The sequence below is a fragment of the Pogona vitticeps genome, chromosome 7 (genome assembly GCF_051106095.1).
Source record: "Pogona vitticeps strain Pit_001003342236 chromosome 7, PviZW2.1, whole genome shotgun sequence".
Lineage (NCBI taxonomy): Eukaryota > Metazoa > Chordata > Lepidosauria > Squamata > Agamidae > Pogona > Pogona vitticeps.
This window is the reverse complement of record NC_135789.1, coordinates 18,272,413-18,290,893: the sequence shown is the minus strand read 5'-3', so window position 1 is coordinate 18,290,893 and position 18,481 is coordinate 18,272,413. Positions and strand designations below refer to the sequence as shown.

The window sequence follows — 18,481 nt, the reverse complement described above, 5'->3', positions numbered from 1 at the left end:
CTGGGACGTTTGGCTCTTGGTTTTCCCAAACTCACCCGTAGGTTTTGAACGGTTGGTGCGCCTTCAAGCATTTCTGGCTCCATCAAGGCATGAGTGTTGAACGCCATGCCCTTTTGCTTCCTCCTTTCCCCAGATCTTCTCCCTGGGGTACTGCCCCACCGGCGAGTGGCTGGCCGTCGGGATGGAGAGCAGCAACGTCGAGATCCTCCATGTGGCGAAGCCGGAGAAGTACCAGCTTCACCTCCACGAGAGTTGCGTCCTGTCTCTCAAGTTTGCCTCTTGCGGTAAGCATGGAAAAGCTCTGCCCCAGGAAGGGGGGGGGAATATCCATCTGTGCCGCATGGAAGAGAGCAATCGCATGACGAGGTGGTTAAAACCGAGGTGTGGGAGGAAGGAAGGAAGACACAACAGCAACGGCATGATTCAGCCAGTGTCTCGGTTGAGGTTGCCAGCCAGGCCCTCTTTTGGGCAGCTCCATTCTCTTACCAAGCTTGCCAGGCAGGCCTTTTTCCTCAAACTCCATTTCGCCTCCAGCAACACCCGCTTCAGAAAGACCATGCCATCCTGCCTGCTTCAAGAGTCACACAGAATTCAGATCCCCTGAGCACAGTGAATCGTTCATTGGGATTGGATCTCCCTGCACCTTTAGTGTAGCCAGGGGGAACGATGCATCCACCAATGGCGACGTGCCCCTGTCTTGCTGAGATCCGTGAAGGATTGATTCCAAGCCCCCTGCGGATATCAAAAACTGTGGATAATAGTGAACACTAGGCATTAGCATGGTCCCTGCCCCCTCTAGTGGCCAGTTCTGGCAACTACATTGCGGAAACACACATTTCTGGGATTTTTCTTTTAATATTTTTAGACCACGGATAAGTTAAACCGCGGATACCAATTCCACAATTCCTACTTTGTGTCCATTTTCTGGACCCACAATTAGACAATCAGTGTGCTGTTAATTTCAAGGTGTATCTAATATTAAAGAGTCCACACACTAGACGTTCCTTGAGAAGGCAACTTTCTCCAAAGCTGAGGACCTTTTCTTTGAGTGGGTGTTTCAGTGTGTTTCACCACCCTGCTTATTATCTTGGTTATTACCTTTTATATTTATACCCCCTCCTTCTCACCTTTTTCAAGGCTTCCCAGTGGACTCAGTTGTCCAGTGTGGGGTATAAGAAATGTGATCATTCTCACTCTGGCTTTAACTACTATGTCACACTGCTTCTCCTCTTGCTTACAGGGAAATGGTTTGTAAGTACTGGAAAAGACAATTTGTTGAATGCTTGGCGGACGCCTTATGGGGCCAGTATATTCCAGGTGAGGGGGAAGATGGGACATGTTTGGGATTGAAGGATGGACACCCACCATCCCTCCTTTGTTCTTTTCTAGTTATCTGAATGTATTGACATTAAGTGAGCCACAACAGGTGATGTTGCACTGAAGTGTGCGAATTTGAGGTACACGATAGGCAAGGATGGGAATTATCAATTTTTGGACTACATATCCCATGATCCACCTCTTGGGAGTTCTACCTGACAGACACCATAGATACTGTGGCTTACCTGGGAGAAAGGCCTTAACTGTGGAAGGCTTTGAGGCCGAGCAAGGCCGAGCTCCACCCAAGTTTCCTGTTTGGAAAGAAATTTCCCAGGTAGCACTGGGACAGGAACAGGAAGCTTGGGAAAAGCTAGGCCATGAGGCCTTTCTCCCAGGTGAGCCACACTGAGCTGTCACTTAAGATGCCTATCTGTCACGTAGAACTTCCAGAATGAAGAAGTACAGGATTTGTACTCCAAAAAAATCCAATCTCTAATTATAGATCCTCAAAAGAGAAAGCAAACAGAGCAAATTCCAGATGGCTAGTTTCTGGCTTTACACATGAGGCCAGTTCAGCATTTCCTCAGGGGAAAAAAAAACTGATACACTGAAGAAGTTTGTGCCTATCTTAATCTGGTTTCCATTCCAGGTCCGAATCTGTAAACTCCCATCATATTTGCATCAGAACCAAATCTGGACCTTGAGCTTTGTTCCAGAAGGATATAAATCTGACTGGGTCAATTTGTTCAGGAGTCGAGATTTCCTCAGGCTGACTTGAAACACTCATGGGAAGCTGTTTCCGTTAAAAAATTTTTTTATTAAACTCCTGGGAGTGTGTCGTCCGGATATATTTTGGAAAGTTCGTTTTTCGCGACCGGCTTTTTGACGTTCACTGCCTGAATTTGCTCCTGGTGTGAGCAAGGACCCTTTTTAAAAACTTGTTTAGCATGTGTTTTTATTGTGTTTTCTACCTGTAATCTTGGTAAGCCCAACATAATGCTTCTCTTCCCCCCCCCTCCGTCATTCTAGTCAAAAGAATCATCCTCCGTCCTCAGCTGTGACGTCTCCATGGATGATCAGTTCATCGTCACCGGTTCTGGGGACAAGAAAGCGTCGGTCTACGAGGTCATGTATTGAGGCCAATCAGCGCCTGCGTCAAAGCTGAAACCTTTTCTTCCCAGCCAAAGAATCCATTTTACAGAAAACCTCTCTCCAGACTGATGAGGACAAGGGGAGGTTCCCCATAAATCCAGGAAAGAGACAGGCTTTTCCAGCTAAAGATGATGGAAGAGAAGAAGACAAATCTTCAAGAGGACTCTTGACCTTTGTTCCTTGTTTGTATTTTGAAGGGGAGCTGAAGGTGGTCTGTCTTTCGTGTGGGTGTGCGTGCGCGTTTAAATCCAATCTTCTTGGAACAGTTTATCTCGTGTGGTTTGATTTTTTAAAAATCTTTAAAATAAAAAGGTATGGGAGTGTTCCTTGGGGCACCAACCCAACCGCCGCCGGCTTAGACTTTTTCTTGGGAGCATCGTTAAGAACCCCGCACACATGTCTTCAAAAGATATGGGTTCCGAGGCACAGTCAAGTCAAAAGGGACTAGAACCTTGATTTCAAGGGTGTCGTCAGCCAGGAGCTGATCCGGGAAACGAGAACAACAGAGAAATGGTATTGAGAGAGACAGGAGGAACAGGCGGAGGGGTGGGCTTGCCTCAAATAATCTTGTTAAAAACTACATTTTCTGCACCAGCAGTGAGCTGTTGCAAGAAATGAGCACCTGATCTCAAGAATGTTCGGATCGGAACCATTTTGGTCGGCTTTTTAAAAAATTTTCTGTGTTTGAGCCACCGTGTGCTCGTGATTTCGAGTGTGCTCCATTTCTCACTGGGCCCAAAACAAAGTCTATATTTAAAAATGCAAATTCACATGATTGGGAAAAAATTATAAGCCAAAGTGGGGGGTTGAGTTGAAATGTGGAAACAGAGGGGGATGTTAATAAGCATGTTAAGAACTATGTAGGAATTTTGATACAGGAGGAAAACCCACAGCTCACCGTTTGAAATGATATAAGCCCAGGAAGAAAACACAGAAGAAACTGAGTGAAAGTACATTTTCCCTGAGATTTAGCAGCAGCTCATCATCTAAAGGGAACGTGAACCCGAGTCTTTTCAGCCCCTTTTCAACACCGAAGAGCAATTTTCCAGGTGTGGACCTTTTGTGTTTTCATTCAAATTGTGAAGGGAGGTGTCCAGAGTTCTGGAACGACTGTGGGGAGAAAGGGTGTTCCTTTGGACAGCTCAAAAGCTCAGCTTAAAACCCGGACCGGATTCTCTGCCCTTCTCAAAAGTCTCCACTGCTAACCACTACACCACCCTTCCCTGCTTGTGTGTTACTTGCTTGTCGCAGTCGAGCTGCTGGGCTGGCCCCCTCTTTGGCCCCATCCGGCTCCCCCTTGAACGCCACGGCATCCTCCCCAAACGGCACAGAAGATTTTAAAAGTGACAAGCGTTCTCCAGGAGAAATATAAGAATTTTCCGAGCACTGAAGCATGGAGAAAAGCCCCAAGAATTTGGGATATACGAGGAAGGGGTACTCCCTCCAGCACTCCAAGTCAGAATGCAAAGTACAGAAAGCCAGTTGAGTCGTTTTGTTACCAGCGGAAGACAATCCCACCAGCCACTTTTCTAGTCTGTCCAAGTAAAAAAAAAAGGATAAAGGGAATGCTTCCTTTGGTCGTCTCCTTCCAGGCAAAAGCGAGAAATGGCAACAAATTTATCTGAACTGACAACCCGTTGAGACTTGGTGCTGTGTCTGATTCTCGCAGCGGCTTGGTTGTGTGGGCTCTTGAAAACCAGAAGCCTTGAATGGGTTTTTTGTATCTTTCTGATCCCTAAGCCGCTCCTTGTGTGCTTATGATAGGCTTCAGGTTTGCATCTCAAAGTCGCTAGATTTGTGCAGGAGTGTTCTGAACACATTGCAGGAGATGCTCTTTTTTTGGGGAGGGGACTTTTTGTGTGTGTTGGACGTGAGAAATCTCGTGGCTGTCTCGCTAAGAATTTAGACTGACGAGCCAGAATTTAGCCAAAGGCATGCCACTATTGTTTGTGTCTTCTTTGTGGCACTCAAAATGTGCTGCTTGAGATCATCATCATCTTACAGCTGGAAGGGGTCCTAGGGATCATCAAGTCCAGCTCCTATCAAGGAGGTCCAGTGGGGGGGGGGGATTCGAACTCACAACCTCTGGCTCTGTAGCCAGATACCTCAACCCCTGAGCTATCTAGTGTTTCGTCAACACTAAGAAACTGTGAACAAAATAGGTCTATTTGGGGGAAAAAAGAACCACCCATTTCCAGGGGAGAAGAAAAGTCTCCCCCATTTGATACAGACTGTAAAGTCTAGTGGGTTTGTCAAAAATACAGGCCCTACCTTGGACTCGTGCCCAGCATCCTTGGCATGCTAAGCTGGGGCCGATGGGTTTTTGAGTGTAAGATGGAACATCCCTTTCCTAAGTAATTTATGGATCCATTTTGTTGTGCACGCAACCCCTCAAACGGATTAACACAAGCACCAGCCCTTCTTTAAATACATTTAATTGTTCTGATTTATACAACTTTCCACACATAAAGGAGAAGAAGAAAAAAAGGAATCGCTGGAAAAGTCTTTGCTGGGAGGAGACAGTGGGAGGCGGGGAGGTGAAGCCCCCTGCTGGTTGGCTCCTTGGCTTGTCCATCACAAGGGGGGGAGGAGCTTTCCAGCTGAGAGGCAATTTCCTCCCCTCTTCTAGACAAATAGGCCAAAACATAAAATGGAGATGGTGGGGAGACCGTCCCCCACCCCACCCCTCTTGCATGGTGTAGGCCGAGGGGCAGGCAAGAGTGCCAAAAAAAGCTTCCTGAGAATCTGTAGTGTGTGTGTGTGTGTTTCTAGTCCTCATGAGGTTCCAAAGACAAGGTAGGGGTCACTTCCTCCCCCAGCCGGCTTCAAAATCGGGGTCCCCGGAGAGCAGCAGAGTAGTGATCTCATCAGTGTGAAAAAAGGGGGGGTTGCGCCCCCTTAGTCCCATCAAGTCCACCGAGTGTTTCCACAGCAGCGCTGGGGCGGGTCCCGAAACAGCGTCCCTAGTGAGCGTGTGTTTGTGTGTACGAGCGTTTCCAAAAGAAGAAACAGCAGGAGCCTGCCGGCGGCGGCAGCAACGTCCCTCTTCAGTAGACCAGTTCGTAAACGGTGGCTTTTTTGTCCCCCGACCCGGTCACGATGAATTTGTCGTTGGAGGAGATGTCGCAGCTGAGCACCGACGACGTTTCTTTGGACTGAGGACAAAGGTGGGAGACAGAAATGTGAATTGCTGTTTCAGAAAAGGATACAGTTAGGACCCCCTTTGTCCGTGGGATCAGTATCCGCGGTTTCCCGAATCTGAAAATATTAAAAATGATAAAAGAAAAAAAACCTAGAAATATGTATTTTCATTGTGTATTCCCAGAATTGGCCACTAGAAGGAACCAGAGGCCATACTATGTAGTCTTGCTGAAGAATACATAGGATGGTTTCTGGCTCCCTCTAATGGTTAATTCTGGTAAGTACATGATGAAAATACATATGTCTGTTTTTTTTCCCTTTTACCATGCTATGTATAGTGTTTATTATTATCCATGGTGTTCAGCCTCTGCAAGGGGGCTTGGAACCAATCTCACATGGATATGGGGGTCCTACTGTGTTTATCAAACCCAGGACCCTGTTTCTGACAGCGGGCAGCTTGGTGCCTTTTGGAAACCTATAGTCCCTTATTATCTGCCCTATATGTCCTTTAAAACCTCAAGCTGGCCCCTGACCTCAAATTCTATAACTCCAGTTTTTAAGAGTGTTTCAAAGTTGAAGATGACAAGCAATGGCTAATTATTAATAATTAATATGTTTGCAGTATGTAAAGCACAACTCTAACAGTAGCAAAATGAATGGCAAAAAACCCCTAACTTTTTTTTGTAAAACCTGGCTGTTATTCTGGGCTTCATAGTCCAAAAAAGTAACTTTTCCAATCTCAGAATGTCATGAAGGAATATTTCTGATTTTTTTTTATAGGCGCAAAGTATTTTGATTAATTATATAGATCCAGGAGGGAAGGTTTACCATCAGCACAGTTAGTCAGGCTTGTAATGTCCTGATTTTTTTAAAAAGTAACAGAATCAGTTTAGAATATTAATGAACTAACAAGTGTTTAGAATATTAATGAACTAAAAAGTGTTAACGAATTGCAGAGTTAGAAGGGATCCCCAAAGGTCATTTAGTCCAACTCCTCTTGAATGCAGAAATAAAAAACATTAGCACATCTAACCTCAATTTTAATTATTTTTAAAACTACAGTCAAATAAAGAATAAGATTAGGACCCTTCCGTCCACAGGGAATTGGTTCCAAGCTCCCAGCAGATACCGAAATCTGTGGTTAACAGTGAACCCTATATATAGCATCATCTCTGGCACCTAGTGGCCAGTTTGGGTAATTACATCATGGAAATATATCTTTCTGCGTTTTTTAAAAATATTTTTAATATTTTCAGGCCGTGGATAAGGGAAACTGCAGATACTGATCCCATGGATATGGGGAGTCCTACTGTACTATTTGAAAATTTGCTAGTATAACAGTAGTTACTTTTCTGTACCTTCGAGTTCTAAGTAACTACCCATAATTAAAACAAACTTTGGGTCAGTTTTATCTCACTGGTTCCCCTGTAAAAGCCACATCACTGTTACTTCTTCCTCTCAATCCCTTACCTGGAAAATGCTGGCCCCATATGGGGTTCTCCATGCGTTCAGCAAATTATCCTTGCCGGTGCTGATAAACCATTTTCCTGAAGGAAGAGAATAAAAGGGGCCCGGGGGGGGGGGGAGAAATGAGGATGATTAGATCTGCACGAACATCTCCCTGCCAGGGGGAGATGAAAGGTCTAGATGGGGGTGAAGATAGTTTGACCATTTGGGCTGCCAGCTTCTATAACCTCTGTGATTCAGAGATAGACTCTCCCTTGCTCTGGAGGCTCCACCTGGCTGCCAGGATGAACCACCATAGTTAGACCCACCCACCTCTGAAAATTCATATCTAACCCCCATTTGGAAAGCCCTCAGAACTATTCTCTTGTGGCAAGGAGTTCCATATGCACTCTGAAGAGGGGCTCCATTTCTGGACAGTTCCATCTAGGTGAGTCACAGAATTTTAGAGCTGGAAAGGGTTTAGTCCAAACTTAATGGAAGCTTGAGATGCCGCTGGGCCCAATCCCACAAACAGATCCACAGCACCTTCGAGATATCCCTTAAAATTTGGACTAACAGATTCTAAGGAACAAACCACACCAAAATATTTTGCATTGCTGTAGGAATATTGTGTTCCTGGAAAAATCTTTCCCTCACTTCTATCTGTTGTGGAGGCTGAAGGAAATGCAGGAAGCTAAGGGGGGATGGCGGGAGAGAGTATGACCCCAGGTAATGAACAGGTCCCGGGATTTTATCCCAATCAGCCCAGGAACCACTACATCCCCTGTCGAGCAAAGTCTGGCTTCGCCCCGTGGGAGCTCACACACCTACCACAGGAGGCAAACTTGAGGGACAAGACGCAGCTCTCGTGAAGATGGAGTTGATACTTCTCAGATTTCGTGACATGGAGAATCTCCACATTGCTGCTCTCCATCCCAACGGCCAGCCACTCACCGGTGGGGCAGTACCCCAAGGAGAAAATCTAGGGCAATATCAGGGTGGAAAAGGAAGTCAGGGACACAGAATCGGGTGGGAGAGGCACCCCAGAAAAAACGGCTGGCCGGCGATTCCGATTGTGCCAGGGTCGTAAATGCGCTCCGGGTTTTAGTCTGAACTTTCCCAGAGGTCTACAAAGCTTGGAAGCCGATGCCCAAAAATTCAGCATCACCACCTTGAAGGATGTAAAGTCAAAACTAAAAGCCGGGGTGGATTCACCCTAAAGGAACTTAAAAGAAGAGCCATAAATCTGATCATGTCCCTCGTTATGGAGGCAGCAAATGAGAATTGAATATTTCTAGGAAACTTTGACATGAGTTAGTTCAACCCGAACGCCTTCATGTTCTCGGATTTCCATTTCAAAGCTTGTTCTGAGTTGCATAAATATTAGATTACAAGCTCGTTCCCCCCCCTTTTTTCCATGAAAATTCTTACATATCACTCTGTGTTTTACTCTCTCCCCCCCCCAAAAAATCTATACTTTTTTGTTCATATATTTTAAGGGGAACCCCCTTTTTACCTCTTATGGATTAAAATGCATTTGGGCACAATATTTTAAAAACAGTATGCTTTTCTCCAAGCACTGATTCCTGAAACACCAATGGGCGAAATTCGCCCATCGCATTTTGTATTCGGATCAGATCCTTGGATGACAGCAGGGCCCAGAATCCACATTGGCTGTGCAAGGTACAGGATTCTAGGCTTTGTAATCCCTTCAACCCTAAAAAAGGGGGGGTTTCTAAATCCTGGCTCATTTGTTTCCAAGAGATGCAAACTGAATACATTTTGTTCAAAAGCCAATGGGAACGAATTCCCCAAAATTTATTTTGTTCGTATTTTTAGCCAAACCAACCGAATTTGTCATTCCTAGGCTAACGGGAATGCTGTTACCGTTTCTAAAGCCAGCTTCTCTGCGTTTTGCTATGTTGACCAGCCTCTCTTTCCCCCCCTAATAAGCTGCCAGCACACACACACACACACACACAAACCCCACCGAGCAACCCCACGGTGCGTCCACCCCTTCTCCCAGCCAACCTGGGAGCTGAAGTCGTGCTGCTGAAGCTGCCGGCCTTCCCGAAGGTCCCAACATCGCACGGTGTTGTCCAAGCCCCCCGTCCAGAGTTTGGTGCCGTAGTTAGATATGTCGATGCAGCTGGCGCCGTCGGTGTGGCCCTGGAACTGCCTGCTTAGGGTGGCAGAGAAGGAAACAAGAACTGGGATTGGGGTGGGTGGGTGAGAAATCGGCCATACTGTATATCTACAGCTCTTCTGAAGCCCTTCGATAGTTGTGTTGTATTGCTTTCCCCAGCTGGATTCTGGTCCGGGAGGCTTGCGTGAAATCGGAAAACGGCTGGGATCCTGTTGCACACCTACGCCTACATAATTCTTAGTTGCAGTAGGGAAAAAAATTCTTGGGAGTTTCTACACCCTTGCAGGCTGCCTTGCAGGGAGAGGTGGACTATCTGGGGAACTTGACGGTTTTGTCCTCTGTGAGTCTCTGTGTGTTGCGTAGCCAAAGGGATCTTACCAGAAATTCAAAACTCTGCAATGAAAATAATGCTGAAGTGGGAGTAATATTCACAAAAGTGTCCTGCAGGTGGGCACAACAGTCATGCCTTGCACTGTCTGACCAGTTGTGTAATCAACTGCACAATTTGGACTCCCCAAGTGTAAAGACCTGCATGGTTCCCCAGATGTAGCTTTACCTTTTACCAGCCAGAACAGAATTTCAGCCAGTATTTCGTACAACGCAGGCCCGGCCTGAAATCCAAGATCTGAGAAGCTTGGACGGAGTTTAAGCCTAGCTCAGCCTCAGAGCTCTTCAGTTGAGGCCTTTCTCCCCAGGTGAGCCACACTCGGTCGGGCGTCCGCCTGTCAACCAGAACTTCCAGAATGGGAAATTATGGTATTCGTAGTACCCTCTCTAAAGCTAGATGAAGACCGACGACTGGAAAAATTCTCTCTTGGGATTATAAACCTGAGATACTGGGGGGTTTGTGATCTGGTGGTTGAAACTAGTTCCCCCTTCCAGGCTGAACATAAGACCTCTCTCTCTGTGTGTGTGTGTGTGTGTGTGTGTGTGTGTGTGTGTGTGTGTGTGTGTGTGTGTGTGTGTGTGTGTGTGTGTGTGTGTGTGTGTGTGTGTGTGTGTGTGTGTGTGTGTGTGTGTGTTTTAATTCTGAGTCACGTATCTCACCTGACCATCGTCTGGTTCTGGAGGTCCCACACCACGATGTTGCCGTCGCTGCAGCAGGAGAAGCAGACCTTGGCGTCCGGGCTGATGGCCAAGGCGTAGCAGGCGGGGGCCGAGGAGGTCAGCTCCGCCTTGATCCGGGGTGTCGGCGCCGCCAGGTCCCAGATGGAGAGGGTGCTGGCTTCCCCGCCGACGATAAGGCTCCGACCATCCGGGAGGAGCTTACAGGACCGGATGTAGTTCTCTCGGTTCTGGTAAGATTTAAAAAAAACAACAACTAAAGAGAACAGAAAAATCAGCACACACACACAAAAAATCCACACTAGAATCTTAAACCAGAACAACACTTTAAAAGGCTAATTTTAAATAAGCACCCAATTTATTTTAGCGTGATCGGGGCCCACCCAATTGGATTTCTGGCATGGCTCCAACGTGTACATTCCTAATCTTTCTCCCACTGGAAAAATGCAAAACAGCCATCACTGCTTTGGCATGGATGTTGCAGGAGATCCAGAGACAAGGGCTTGCTTTTAAAAGTTCGGACTAAAACTCAGCCTCAGTGGCTTTCCTCCGGAATGTTTCCGAAGTCAAGAGAAATGGAATTTATCCAGTGCTTTTTGCACACCAACGTTTGATGCATGGAGCGTTTGAAAGGGTGATTAAAAAAAACACCTCAATGTGTGTATTTGAAGGAGAAAAGAAGGAATGAAGCGAGAATCAAATGCCCCTGAAAAGGCAGATCGATTTCTCTTTTCCTCCCCATACATACCAGGCAATCAAGCTGAGCCACTGGGGTTTTGGGGCCTGGCTGCGCCACGTCCCACACCTTCACGCATCCCTTTCCGCCCGTGTAGACGTGCTGGGTGGAGTTGCTGATGGTGACGGCGCAGACTACCTCGCCGTGATTCAGGGTGTGGAGCTGGCGGGCGTGCCGGGGGATGCCGGTGCCGATGAGGGCGTCGGGCGGGAAAGGGACCGGCTGCATCTGCCCGTCGGCGCTCACATGGAAGGAGTATGCCCTGTCGAATCAGAATCAGCAATTTAGACAGCAAATGGTGTGCAGAGCTTGGAAAAAACACGTCAGCTCTTAACTCGTCGCCAACGATGCTTAGAGCGCTACCCATGCAATAAGGCACATGAAGCAGGATTTCAAGGAGAGGTCTCTGCCCCAAAGCGTCTGCCATCTAAACTTGAAGAGGGGAAGAAATGGATGGATGCAGAAGCAGGAAGAGCTGAACGGGGACAGTGCGTCTACAGCTGGTGTGTGAGAAATTAACTGTGCAAAAAATGCAGACATTTGAACACGGTTTCGAAAAGGCAGTCTAACATTAGATGGATTGGAAACGGGTTCAGGGGTTTATGGGGAGCGCGGAAGAGCAGGAAAAGCCATTTCAGGGTGCCGGAGAGACCTGTAGGATTAGTGGGAAGAGTTCTGGGTATAAAGGGAAAACACGATAGGCTTAGTCCAACAATTTGTGAAGTTTCAGAAGTCAACAAATAAGGAAGGGGGGGGAGTGAAGCAGACAGAGGCATTCAAAGGAGCCAGAAATCCATAGGGTTCCAGGAATGAGGAGCAGTAAGGTATAGGAGGTGGATTCATGCACAGGAAGAGGACTCTGGGTGGACATTGCAGGCGGGATGGGCAGGAAGGAAATGCAGGCTTTAAAGGATTTCAGGAGTCTTTGGAAAAAACCCAAAGTGGTAGAGATCCGATGGCAATACAGCAAGAAATAAAGGCAGATGGTTGGGGTTGTTAGCCCCCCCCAAGGTCAAAAGGTTGCCTAAGTAAAGAGGTTGCAAAGCACCCTGCCTGTTCCACCACTGTGTTTTAAATAAATTGGTGGACAGGTGATCAGTCAAAGGCAAACCACAAGCCATATGGGTTGAGTTTGCTCAGCCACATCAAAAGCACCTGACAAAATGTCGGCTTCCTTCCCTGGCAGGTCGCTCAGCAGCAGCACAGTACTTACGGCTTGCCGCCGGGAACAGGAGGCAGGGAGGCAGAGACGGCTGAGCCGCGCAAATGCGGGTGTGTTTCAAAGGCAACCTGTGGGGACAGCAAAGAGAGAGACAGATGTTTGTGGCCGACAGCTTTGGATCAAGGGTAGTGTTTACCTCAAGCTTCCGTAATGAAGGTTGTGTCTCCCAGGGTCAACGGTCCCAAAGACCATTTTTTCAGGAGACCTGCTATCCACGTGAATAGATCAAACCTAGACTAGATAGAAAAATAGCCCAGCTTGGTACGGGGCAAAGTTGGGATGTAAAAAATCACCTCTGGGTTTTGAACGAGGAGGACTAGCATCTTTGCTCATATTTTGGTGCGGGATGGTAAGTTAATGGTGTGATATAAGCTGAGTATACAGAACTGGAACGGCCAGAGAGTTCAGGGGTTGAAGTCTCTGGTGGTGGAGCCAGAGGTTGGGAGTTCGAATTCCCCACTGGGCCTCCCTGACAGAGGCTGGACTGGATGATCCTTAGGGGTCCCTTCCAGTTCTGCAATTCTAAGATGATTATAACTGGATATGCATTCTGGACACCCCTAGCTAAAACAGGATGAGGTTTGGGGGTGATGGGAAATGTCCTAAAACCTTGGAGGGTCCCTCTTGAATACAGCTGGCAATATAGAGGAGCCAGAAGGGGTAAGGCAGATTCTGATGTTATTATTATGGAAATTGTTAAATTTTTTATTGCTATTTGTCATCAGATCAGGACCCACTGACATCAACCATAAAGGTAAGTGCTATACTTAAGGAGTGGTTTCCCCAATTCCACACCCCCAGTGAGGTCCAATGGCTGAGCGTGGATTCGAACCCTCACCCTGTCACTCTAGCCCCTAAACTGCCCTGGGTATCCCTTTTATTTAGACACGCTTCTAGATTCAGATCAATGAGGACTGGGGCCTCCCATTTTAAACATTTTAACGCCTGTCTCATATCGCTGTTGTTTTTTTTTTTAAAAAGACAGAGGCGTTCCTGCCGTTTTGTACAAAAGTCACCCTTTTGACATGAATACGTGAAATCTAACGTGTTCTTTCCAAACTCCGGTGGGATGGTCCGGTTTGGAGGCTTCGTCCAGTCTGTCCCAAATGAAATTGGTGAGATAAAGAGAGTCCAAAACAGGGAGAAAACGCCACATTTCCGACCGTGGCTCAAACCGAGAGATCACCCAAGACCCTAACCCTTACCACCGGGGAGCGTCCGTACATCACGGTCCCGCCGATCTGGGGGGAGAGGTGGATGCTGACGTAGGAGCTGGGCGCGGGGAGTTCTCCGTTGAGCGCCGCATGGGGCACGAGGCCAAAAGAGGAAGCGTAGGAACTTGTCAAGCTGAGTGGGCTTCGGAGTGCTCAGGTAGGAAGGGAGGAAAGGAAGGGCGAGAGGGGGAGGGGGAAGCCATGAATATCTTTTTTTAGCAAAACGGACCTGATTCCTCCAAGCATCCCTTCCCATCCCAGGTGGGGATTACAGTAATAAAAATGACAATGATCAGCGTATTGTTGGAATAAATAAAAAGGGCAATCATGGATAATTAAATTGCAATTCACGGTGGATTCAGGACACCCGCCTAGGCTCCTCTCGGCCCATGTCCCAACCCATTCGCTCAATCCAGCCTTTGGAGCCCCCACTCCGAAGGCTGTCATTATAGCTCCCATCATCAGCTGGGGAACGATGGGGGTTGTAGTCCAAATTGGCAGGGAAATGTTAAAGCCCTCTTGCCTGGGTGGGTCACTTACTGATGGTGTCTGTAGTAGTCGGTTTAGAGGTGATCTGTTGGATCTGGTGGGTGCAGCTCGGCCCTGGCCCCGGGGTCAGGGAGCCGTGAGGTGGAGACAAGCTGGCCGGCTTACAAACAGCAGCGCTAGCATCGTTCTGAAAGGGAAAGACAGCTTTAAAAAAAACCACAATCCTCCCCACACCCCCAAATATTAAGGAAGGTTCGGGACAGACACAATTTTTTTTGTGGGACATCTTTCCCAAGCCATGACATCCAAATAGAACCTCCATAATCAGGAGCAGTATCTCTGACTCCCTGGAGCCAGAGCCGAGATACTAGTGTAAGCAAGTCTGGCTAATTTCTGGGCCGCTCGGAGCCGCTCACAAGAATCACGACTTCCCAAAATGCGCCGCGCTTTGAATGCCAGGGAAGATCCGAATCCAGGGAAGGGCTTTCATCGAACATTAGGACATTCAAAGGGAACAAACGGCCAGCAGTGAGCTTCGGCTAAAAGGCCGGCCCCTTGAAAACACAGCTTGAGGATGACATTTGACTTTATCATGTAGCTGTACCCTTCCTCTTTTGGACTATAAATCAGGGGTAGACTGTACTAGTCCAAGGAGGTTCTGCAATGTGGTTTTTGGTCACCAACCTGCCCTCTGCCACTTTCCTAGTGTCAAGAAAGGCCCTTGGAAAAATCTTATTTTTCTGGATTACCGGCAACCTCCAACACTCAGCAGCCCCTCTGCTTGTAGACACTCTGGCTATAGAGCGTTTACGTTACTTTACTTTTATTTGATTTTTACCCCACCCCCTAGACAAGGTCTACTCGGGGTGGCTTACATACATAAAAACATAGCAAACAACATCTTAAAAACATTTAAAACATCAAAAATTTTAACAATTATATAAATCCTTGCCAAGATGGAAAGATTAAAGAAAAGTAAAGATCAGTTTAGTTGACTGGAGGGAAAGCCTGCCCGAAAAGCCATGTTTTCAAATGGTTTTTAAAAACATCCAGCGAGGGTGCCAGACGAATTTCTGTTGGGAGGCTGTTTCAGAGCCAAGGGGCCACTGCCGAGAAGGCCCGGTTTCTTGTTCTTTCTTTCCGGGCCTCTCTCGGCGTCGGGTTGGGTGGATTTTGGGGTTTGTAGGCCATGATGATTGACTAATTCCCGAAGTTACGGGTTCATAAAGAAAAGGAACTGATCCAAGCTTTGCTCAAAGCAACCCAGAAAACGCTGTACGCCCAGGGCAGGAAACGTGGATCTCCGTTTGGGATTTCCAGTTTTTAGAACTGGGCACCGCTGGAGGGTTTAAGACGATGGGATTTGTAGGCCAACAGTATACGGAGGAAGGGGCCAGGATTTTCTCCCTCTTCAATTATGCACATTCAGGTTTTCCTTCCAGAGGAACGGCTCGGCCTGCAGAGGTGAAGATTAAAAGCTTCCCATCTCAAATGTTTTCAAAGAGTTTGTCATCTTGCTTTCGAATGTTAATACAGTATCGGCTTCATTGGTGTATTTTTAAAGATGATATTTACAGTATATAGAATTTTAAAACTGTGTTTGTTTTATAGTTTTATCTGTTGTGAGCCGCCTTGGGTCCCATAAAGGGAGAAAAGCAGCATATATATAATGGAAGGAAGAAAGGAAGGAAGAATGAATGAATGAATATCTCAATGCTGCCTTAAAGGGTGGGTCCTTCTTCGGCAGGGTTAGGAAATCGGCTAATCCTGATCCAACTGTTCCCCCACAAGTGGAAGAGGGTGCTGCATTGACCCGTCCTTCCGTCCACCGGAGACCTGGAAAGCTTTTTCTCCCGAGCCTTGGCTGAAGAGTTCCCCCCCCCCCCGAACGAATCAATAATGCTTTTCCTGCTCACTCTGATGTTTCAATCCAGCTATCTTGGCAGTTTTCTAGACAATCGATAGAGTTTGCACATCTCTCTCTCTCTCTCTCCCTCCCTCCCTCTCCGTGTGTGTGTGTGTGTGTGTGTGTGTGTGTGTGTGTGTGTGTGTGTGTGTGTGTGTGTGTGTGTGTGTGTGTGTGTGTGTGTGTGTGTGTGTGTGTGTGTGTGTGTGTGTGTGTGTGTGTGTGTGTGTGCGCGCACGTGCACAATTTCAGTCATAAAGGGAAAAGAAGGGAGGGAGAGACGGGGGAAAAAAAAAGAGGACAGGAGAACCCAGGGGGATTCATAAAAGCAGCCAAATGGAAGAGATAAAGAGAGAGGCAGAAGGGACGGGAGAGTGAAACTCCAAAGACATGCTTTTTTAAAGAAAAGAAAAAGATCAACACTCCTGTGCCCTCCGTTTGGCTAATGGTTGCCCCTTGCCCAGATGACCCGCCTAGACCGGAGAGTCCCCCCTCTCTGGTAATCTCTCCCCTCCCTCCCTCCCTCCCGCGCCACCCCACAAGCTGGCACTAATAGCAATTAATTATACATTAAAATCCTCAGAGGACTTCACAAGTCCCTGGTGGGCACCGTGCCACGGACTGGAGCAGAACAAGGCGGGTTGGGGGGGCAGAGGCGGGTGATGGAAGAAGAGAAGCAAAGGAGAGGCGTTGGGCAAAGGGGGGGGCGGTGTTTGGATGCTGGAAAATGGCAACGGGAGGAACGGGAAACCCACCAGGGAAACGTGGAGGCAACAGCCTTCCTGCGTTGCAAATTCCCAGCCGTTAGGAAACTGAGGTAGACTGCTCCTGGAAATGGAGGTGCTACTTCACAATCGCAATATAATTCTGTAAAGTACAACCCCAAGCTGGATCTGGCCCGGGGTGTCTTTAATCCGGCATTCTGCTCTCATGCCAGGCAACCGGAGGTCTCAATGGGAATCCCAGAAGCCGGGAAAACAGCCTTCCTGCGTTCCTAGTCCTCAGCATCTCGCAATCGAAGACAGGCAGCTGCTGTGTGTGGAGGATCTGTTCTGTGATCGTAACAAATCTGACCAGGTCTGGCTATCCAGCCTCATGTTCCTATTGTAGAACAAGGCTTTTTGCTGCCCGAGTCGAAAGTAAATCTGGCAGCTAAATCTTTCTGCAACTCAGCCCGGGCATAAGGTGTTAGATTTCACGTAAAGGGTTACTCGTATATTCTACGGGAAGGCAAGTAAGAGATGCGCCTTCTAAGCTGTGAAAAACAAAAATTTGAAAGGAAACGTTCGGCATCCTTTTCACAAAGTTATGTTTTGAAACCAGACACATCAGCTTCCTTGTCCTGTCCTTGAATGGAAAAGTAACTATTTAAAATGCTAATATGTTAAAACTAACCTGTCATTGCCAGTGTCTGAAGAGTGACAACGAGAAAGCATTTATCTTGATTCTTGAAGGCATGCGGTGCACAAGCTTCCTCTAGGGATGGGATTGGGGAGGGGGTTGGACTACAAACCCCATAATCCTCTGTCTGGGGAATCCTACATCCCTTATAGACACCTTATAAACAACTCAGTGTGGCTCACCTGGGAGAAAAGCCTAAACTGAAAGGCTCTGAGGCCGAGCTCCACCGAAGCTTCCTGTTCCTGCCCCAGGGCTAGCTGGGAAATTTTTGTTTCCGAATAGGAAGCTTGGACAGAGCTAGGCCTGGTTCAGCCTCAAAGTTAGGCCTAGCACAACGTGATTGCTTTTCCCTCCAAGTGAGACACATTGAGGCATCCCTATGTCTGTCAGGCAGAATACCCCGAAATGGAGAATTATGGTTTTTGTAGTCCAGAAGATCCAAAAGACCCATCCCTAGCTTTCTCCATCTGTTTCTTTACCGCCTCCAGACATTTGCTGCCTGATACCACCGTGTCTCTTTGTCTCACAACAGGGCTAATGATGCACAACGCAAAACAGAAGGAAGCGGACGAGAGAGGAACAGCCTCAATTTGGACATTCAGCGCTGCTGAGCGCTTACCGCGTTCTGTTCCTTTCCTTTGAGCGGGGTGGCGCTCCGGCTGGAAGCCAGCGAAGCCGGGCTGTCCGGAATATCCCGACGGCCAGGCAGGAGTTTGACGGCGGATGTGCAGGCCGGGCTGCTGTGCTCGGACGGGGGATCCTGTGCAGGAAATGCAACACGGTTTGCAGGAATAGACACAGAGGCCCAAGTGACCCCCTCCCCAAACCGTTCTGTTATTCCACCCTTCCTTGCTTTAAGAAACCCAACTCTGCTTGAGGTTGGGAGGGGAAAAAAACAGCACTGAACTCTCCAACCTGCATAAATTATGCAAATGTGCTCTCCCACATCTGACTGTCTTTGCATAATTTAATCCTACTCCTTGGGGAAAGAGAGAGAGAGAGAGACAGAGAGAGACAGAGACGCTCTCGCCTCCAGCTCGGAGCGAAACCCGGACGCCCACCCCGACACGCACCTCATCCACCACCAGGTTGTAATCGCTTTTCTCCCCGTCGCTTTCCTGCAAAACAAACACAACAGGCAAAGCCGATGAAAGCTATGATTAGCAGCTTTTCCCTCTTGGAGAGAAGCAGAGAAAATAAAATCCCCTTTTCGGTATTTTTTGGGGGTTGTTTTTGTTGTTGTTTT

General features: G+C 47.6%; 2 protein-coding genes across 9 annotated transcripts in view; one reads left to right on the top strand and one right to left on the bottom strand.

Moving 5' to 3' along the window:
* Positions 1–2,813, top strand: part of LOC110079284 (transducin-like enhancer protein 1) — a 35,103-nt gene extending 32,290 nt beyond the window's left edge. For all 4 annotated transcript variants that reach the window (XM_072978192.2, XM_072978190.2, XM_072978191.2 and 1 more), the window contains exons 19-21: positions 134–284; positions 1,241–1,317; positions 2,347–2,813. In XM_072978192.2, coding sequence (XP_072834293.2) covers positions 134–284; positions 1,241–1,317; positions 2,347–2,454 — 336 coding nt within the window. In that variant the 3' untranslated portion in view covers positions 2,455–2,813. The remainder of the gene's footprint in view (positions 1–133; positions 285–1,240; positions 1,318–2,346) is intronic.
* Positions 2,814–4,888: 2,075 nt separating this feature from the next.
* Positions 4,889–18,481, bottom strand: part of TLE2 (TLE family member 2, transcriptional corepressor) — a 32,073-nt gene continuing 18,480 nt past the window's right edge. For 4 of the 5 annotated variants that reach the window (XM_020794171.3, XM_078378881.1, XM_072978185.2 and 1 more), the window contains exons 11-21: positions 18,309–18,353; positions 17,855–17,995; positions 13,980–14,115; positions 13,431–13,591; positions 12,217–12,293; positions 11,016–11,265; positions 10,250–10,497; positions 9,088–9,235; positions 7,888–8,038; positions 7,081–7,157; positions 4,889–5,624 (exon numbers count right to left, since the gene is read on the bottom strand). In XM_020794171.3, coding sequence (XP_020649830.3) covers positions 5,517–5,624; positions 7,081–7,157; positions 7,888–8,038; positions 9,088–9,235; positions 10,250–10,497; positions 11,016–11,265; positions 12,217–12,293; positions 13,431–13,591; positions 13,980–14,115; positions 17,855–17,995; positions 18,309–18,353 — 1,542 coding nt within the window. In that variant the 3' untranslated portion in view covers positions 4,889–5,516. Of the gene's footprint in view, positions 5,625–7,080; positions 7,158–7,883; positions 8,039–9,087; positions 9,236–10,249; positions 10,498–11,015; positions 11,266–12,216; positions 12,294–13,430; positions 13,592–13,979; positions 14,116–17,854; positions 17,996–18,308; positions 18,354–18,481 lie in introns of all 5 variants that reach the window. The other variant, XM_072978186.2, reaches the window with a different exon arrangement.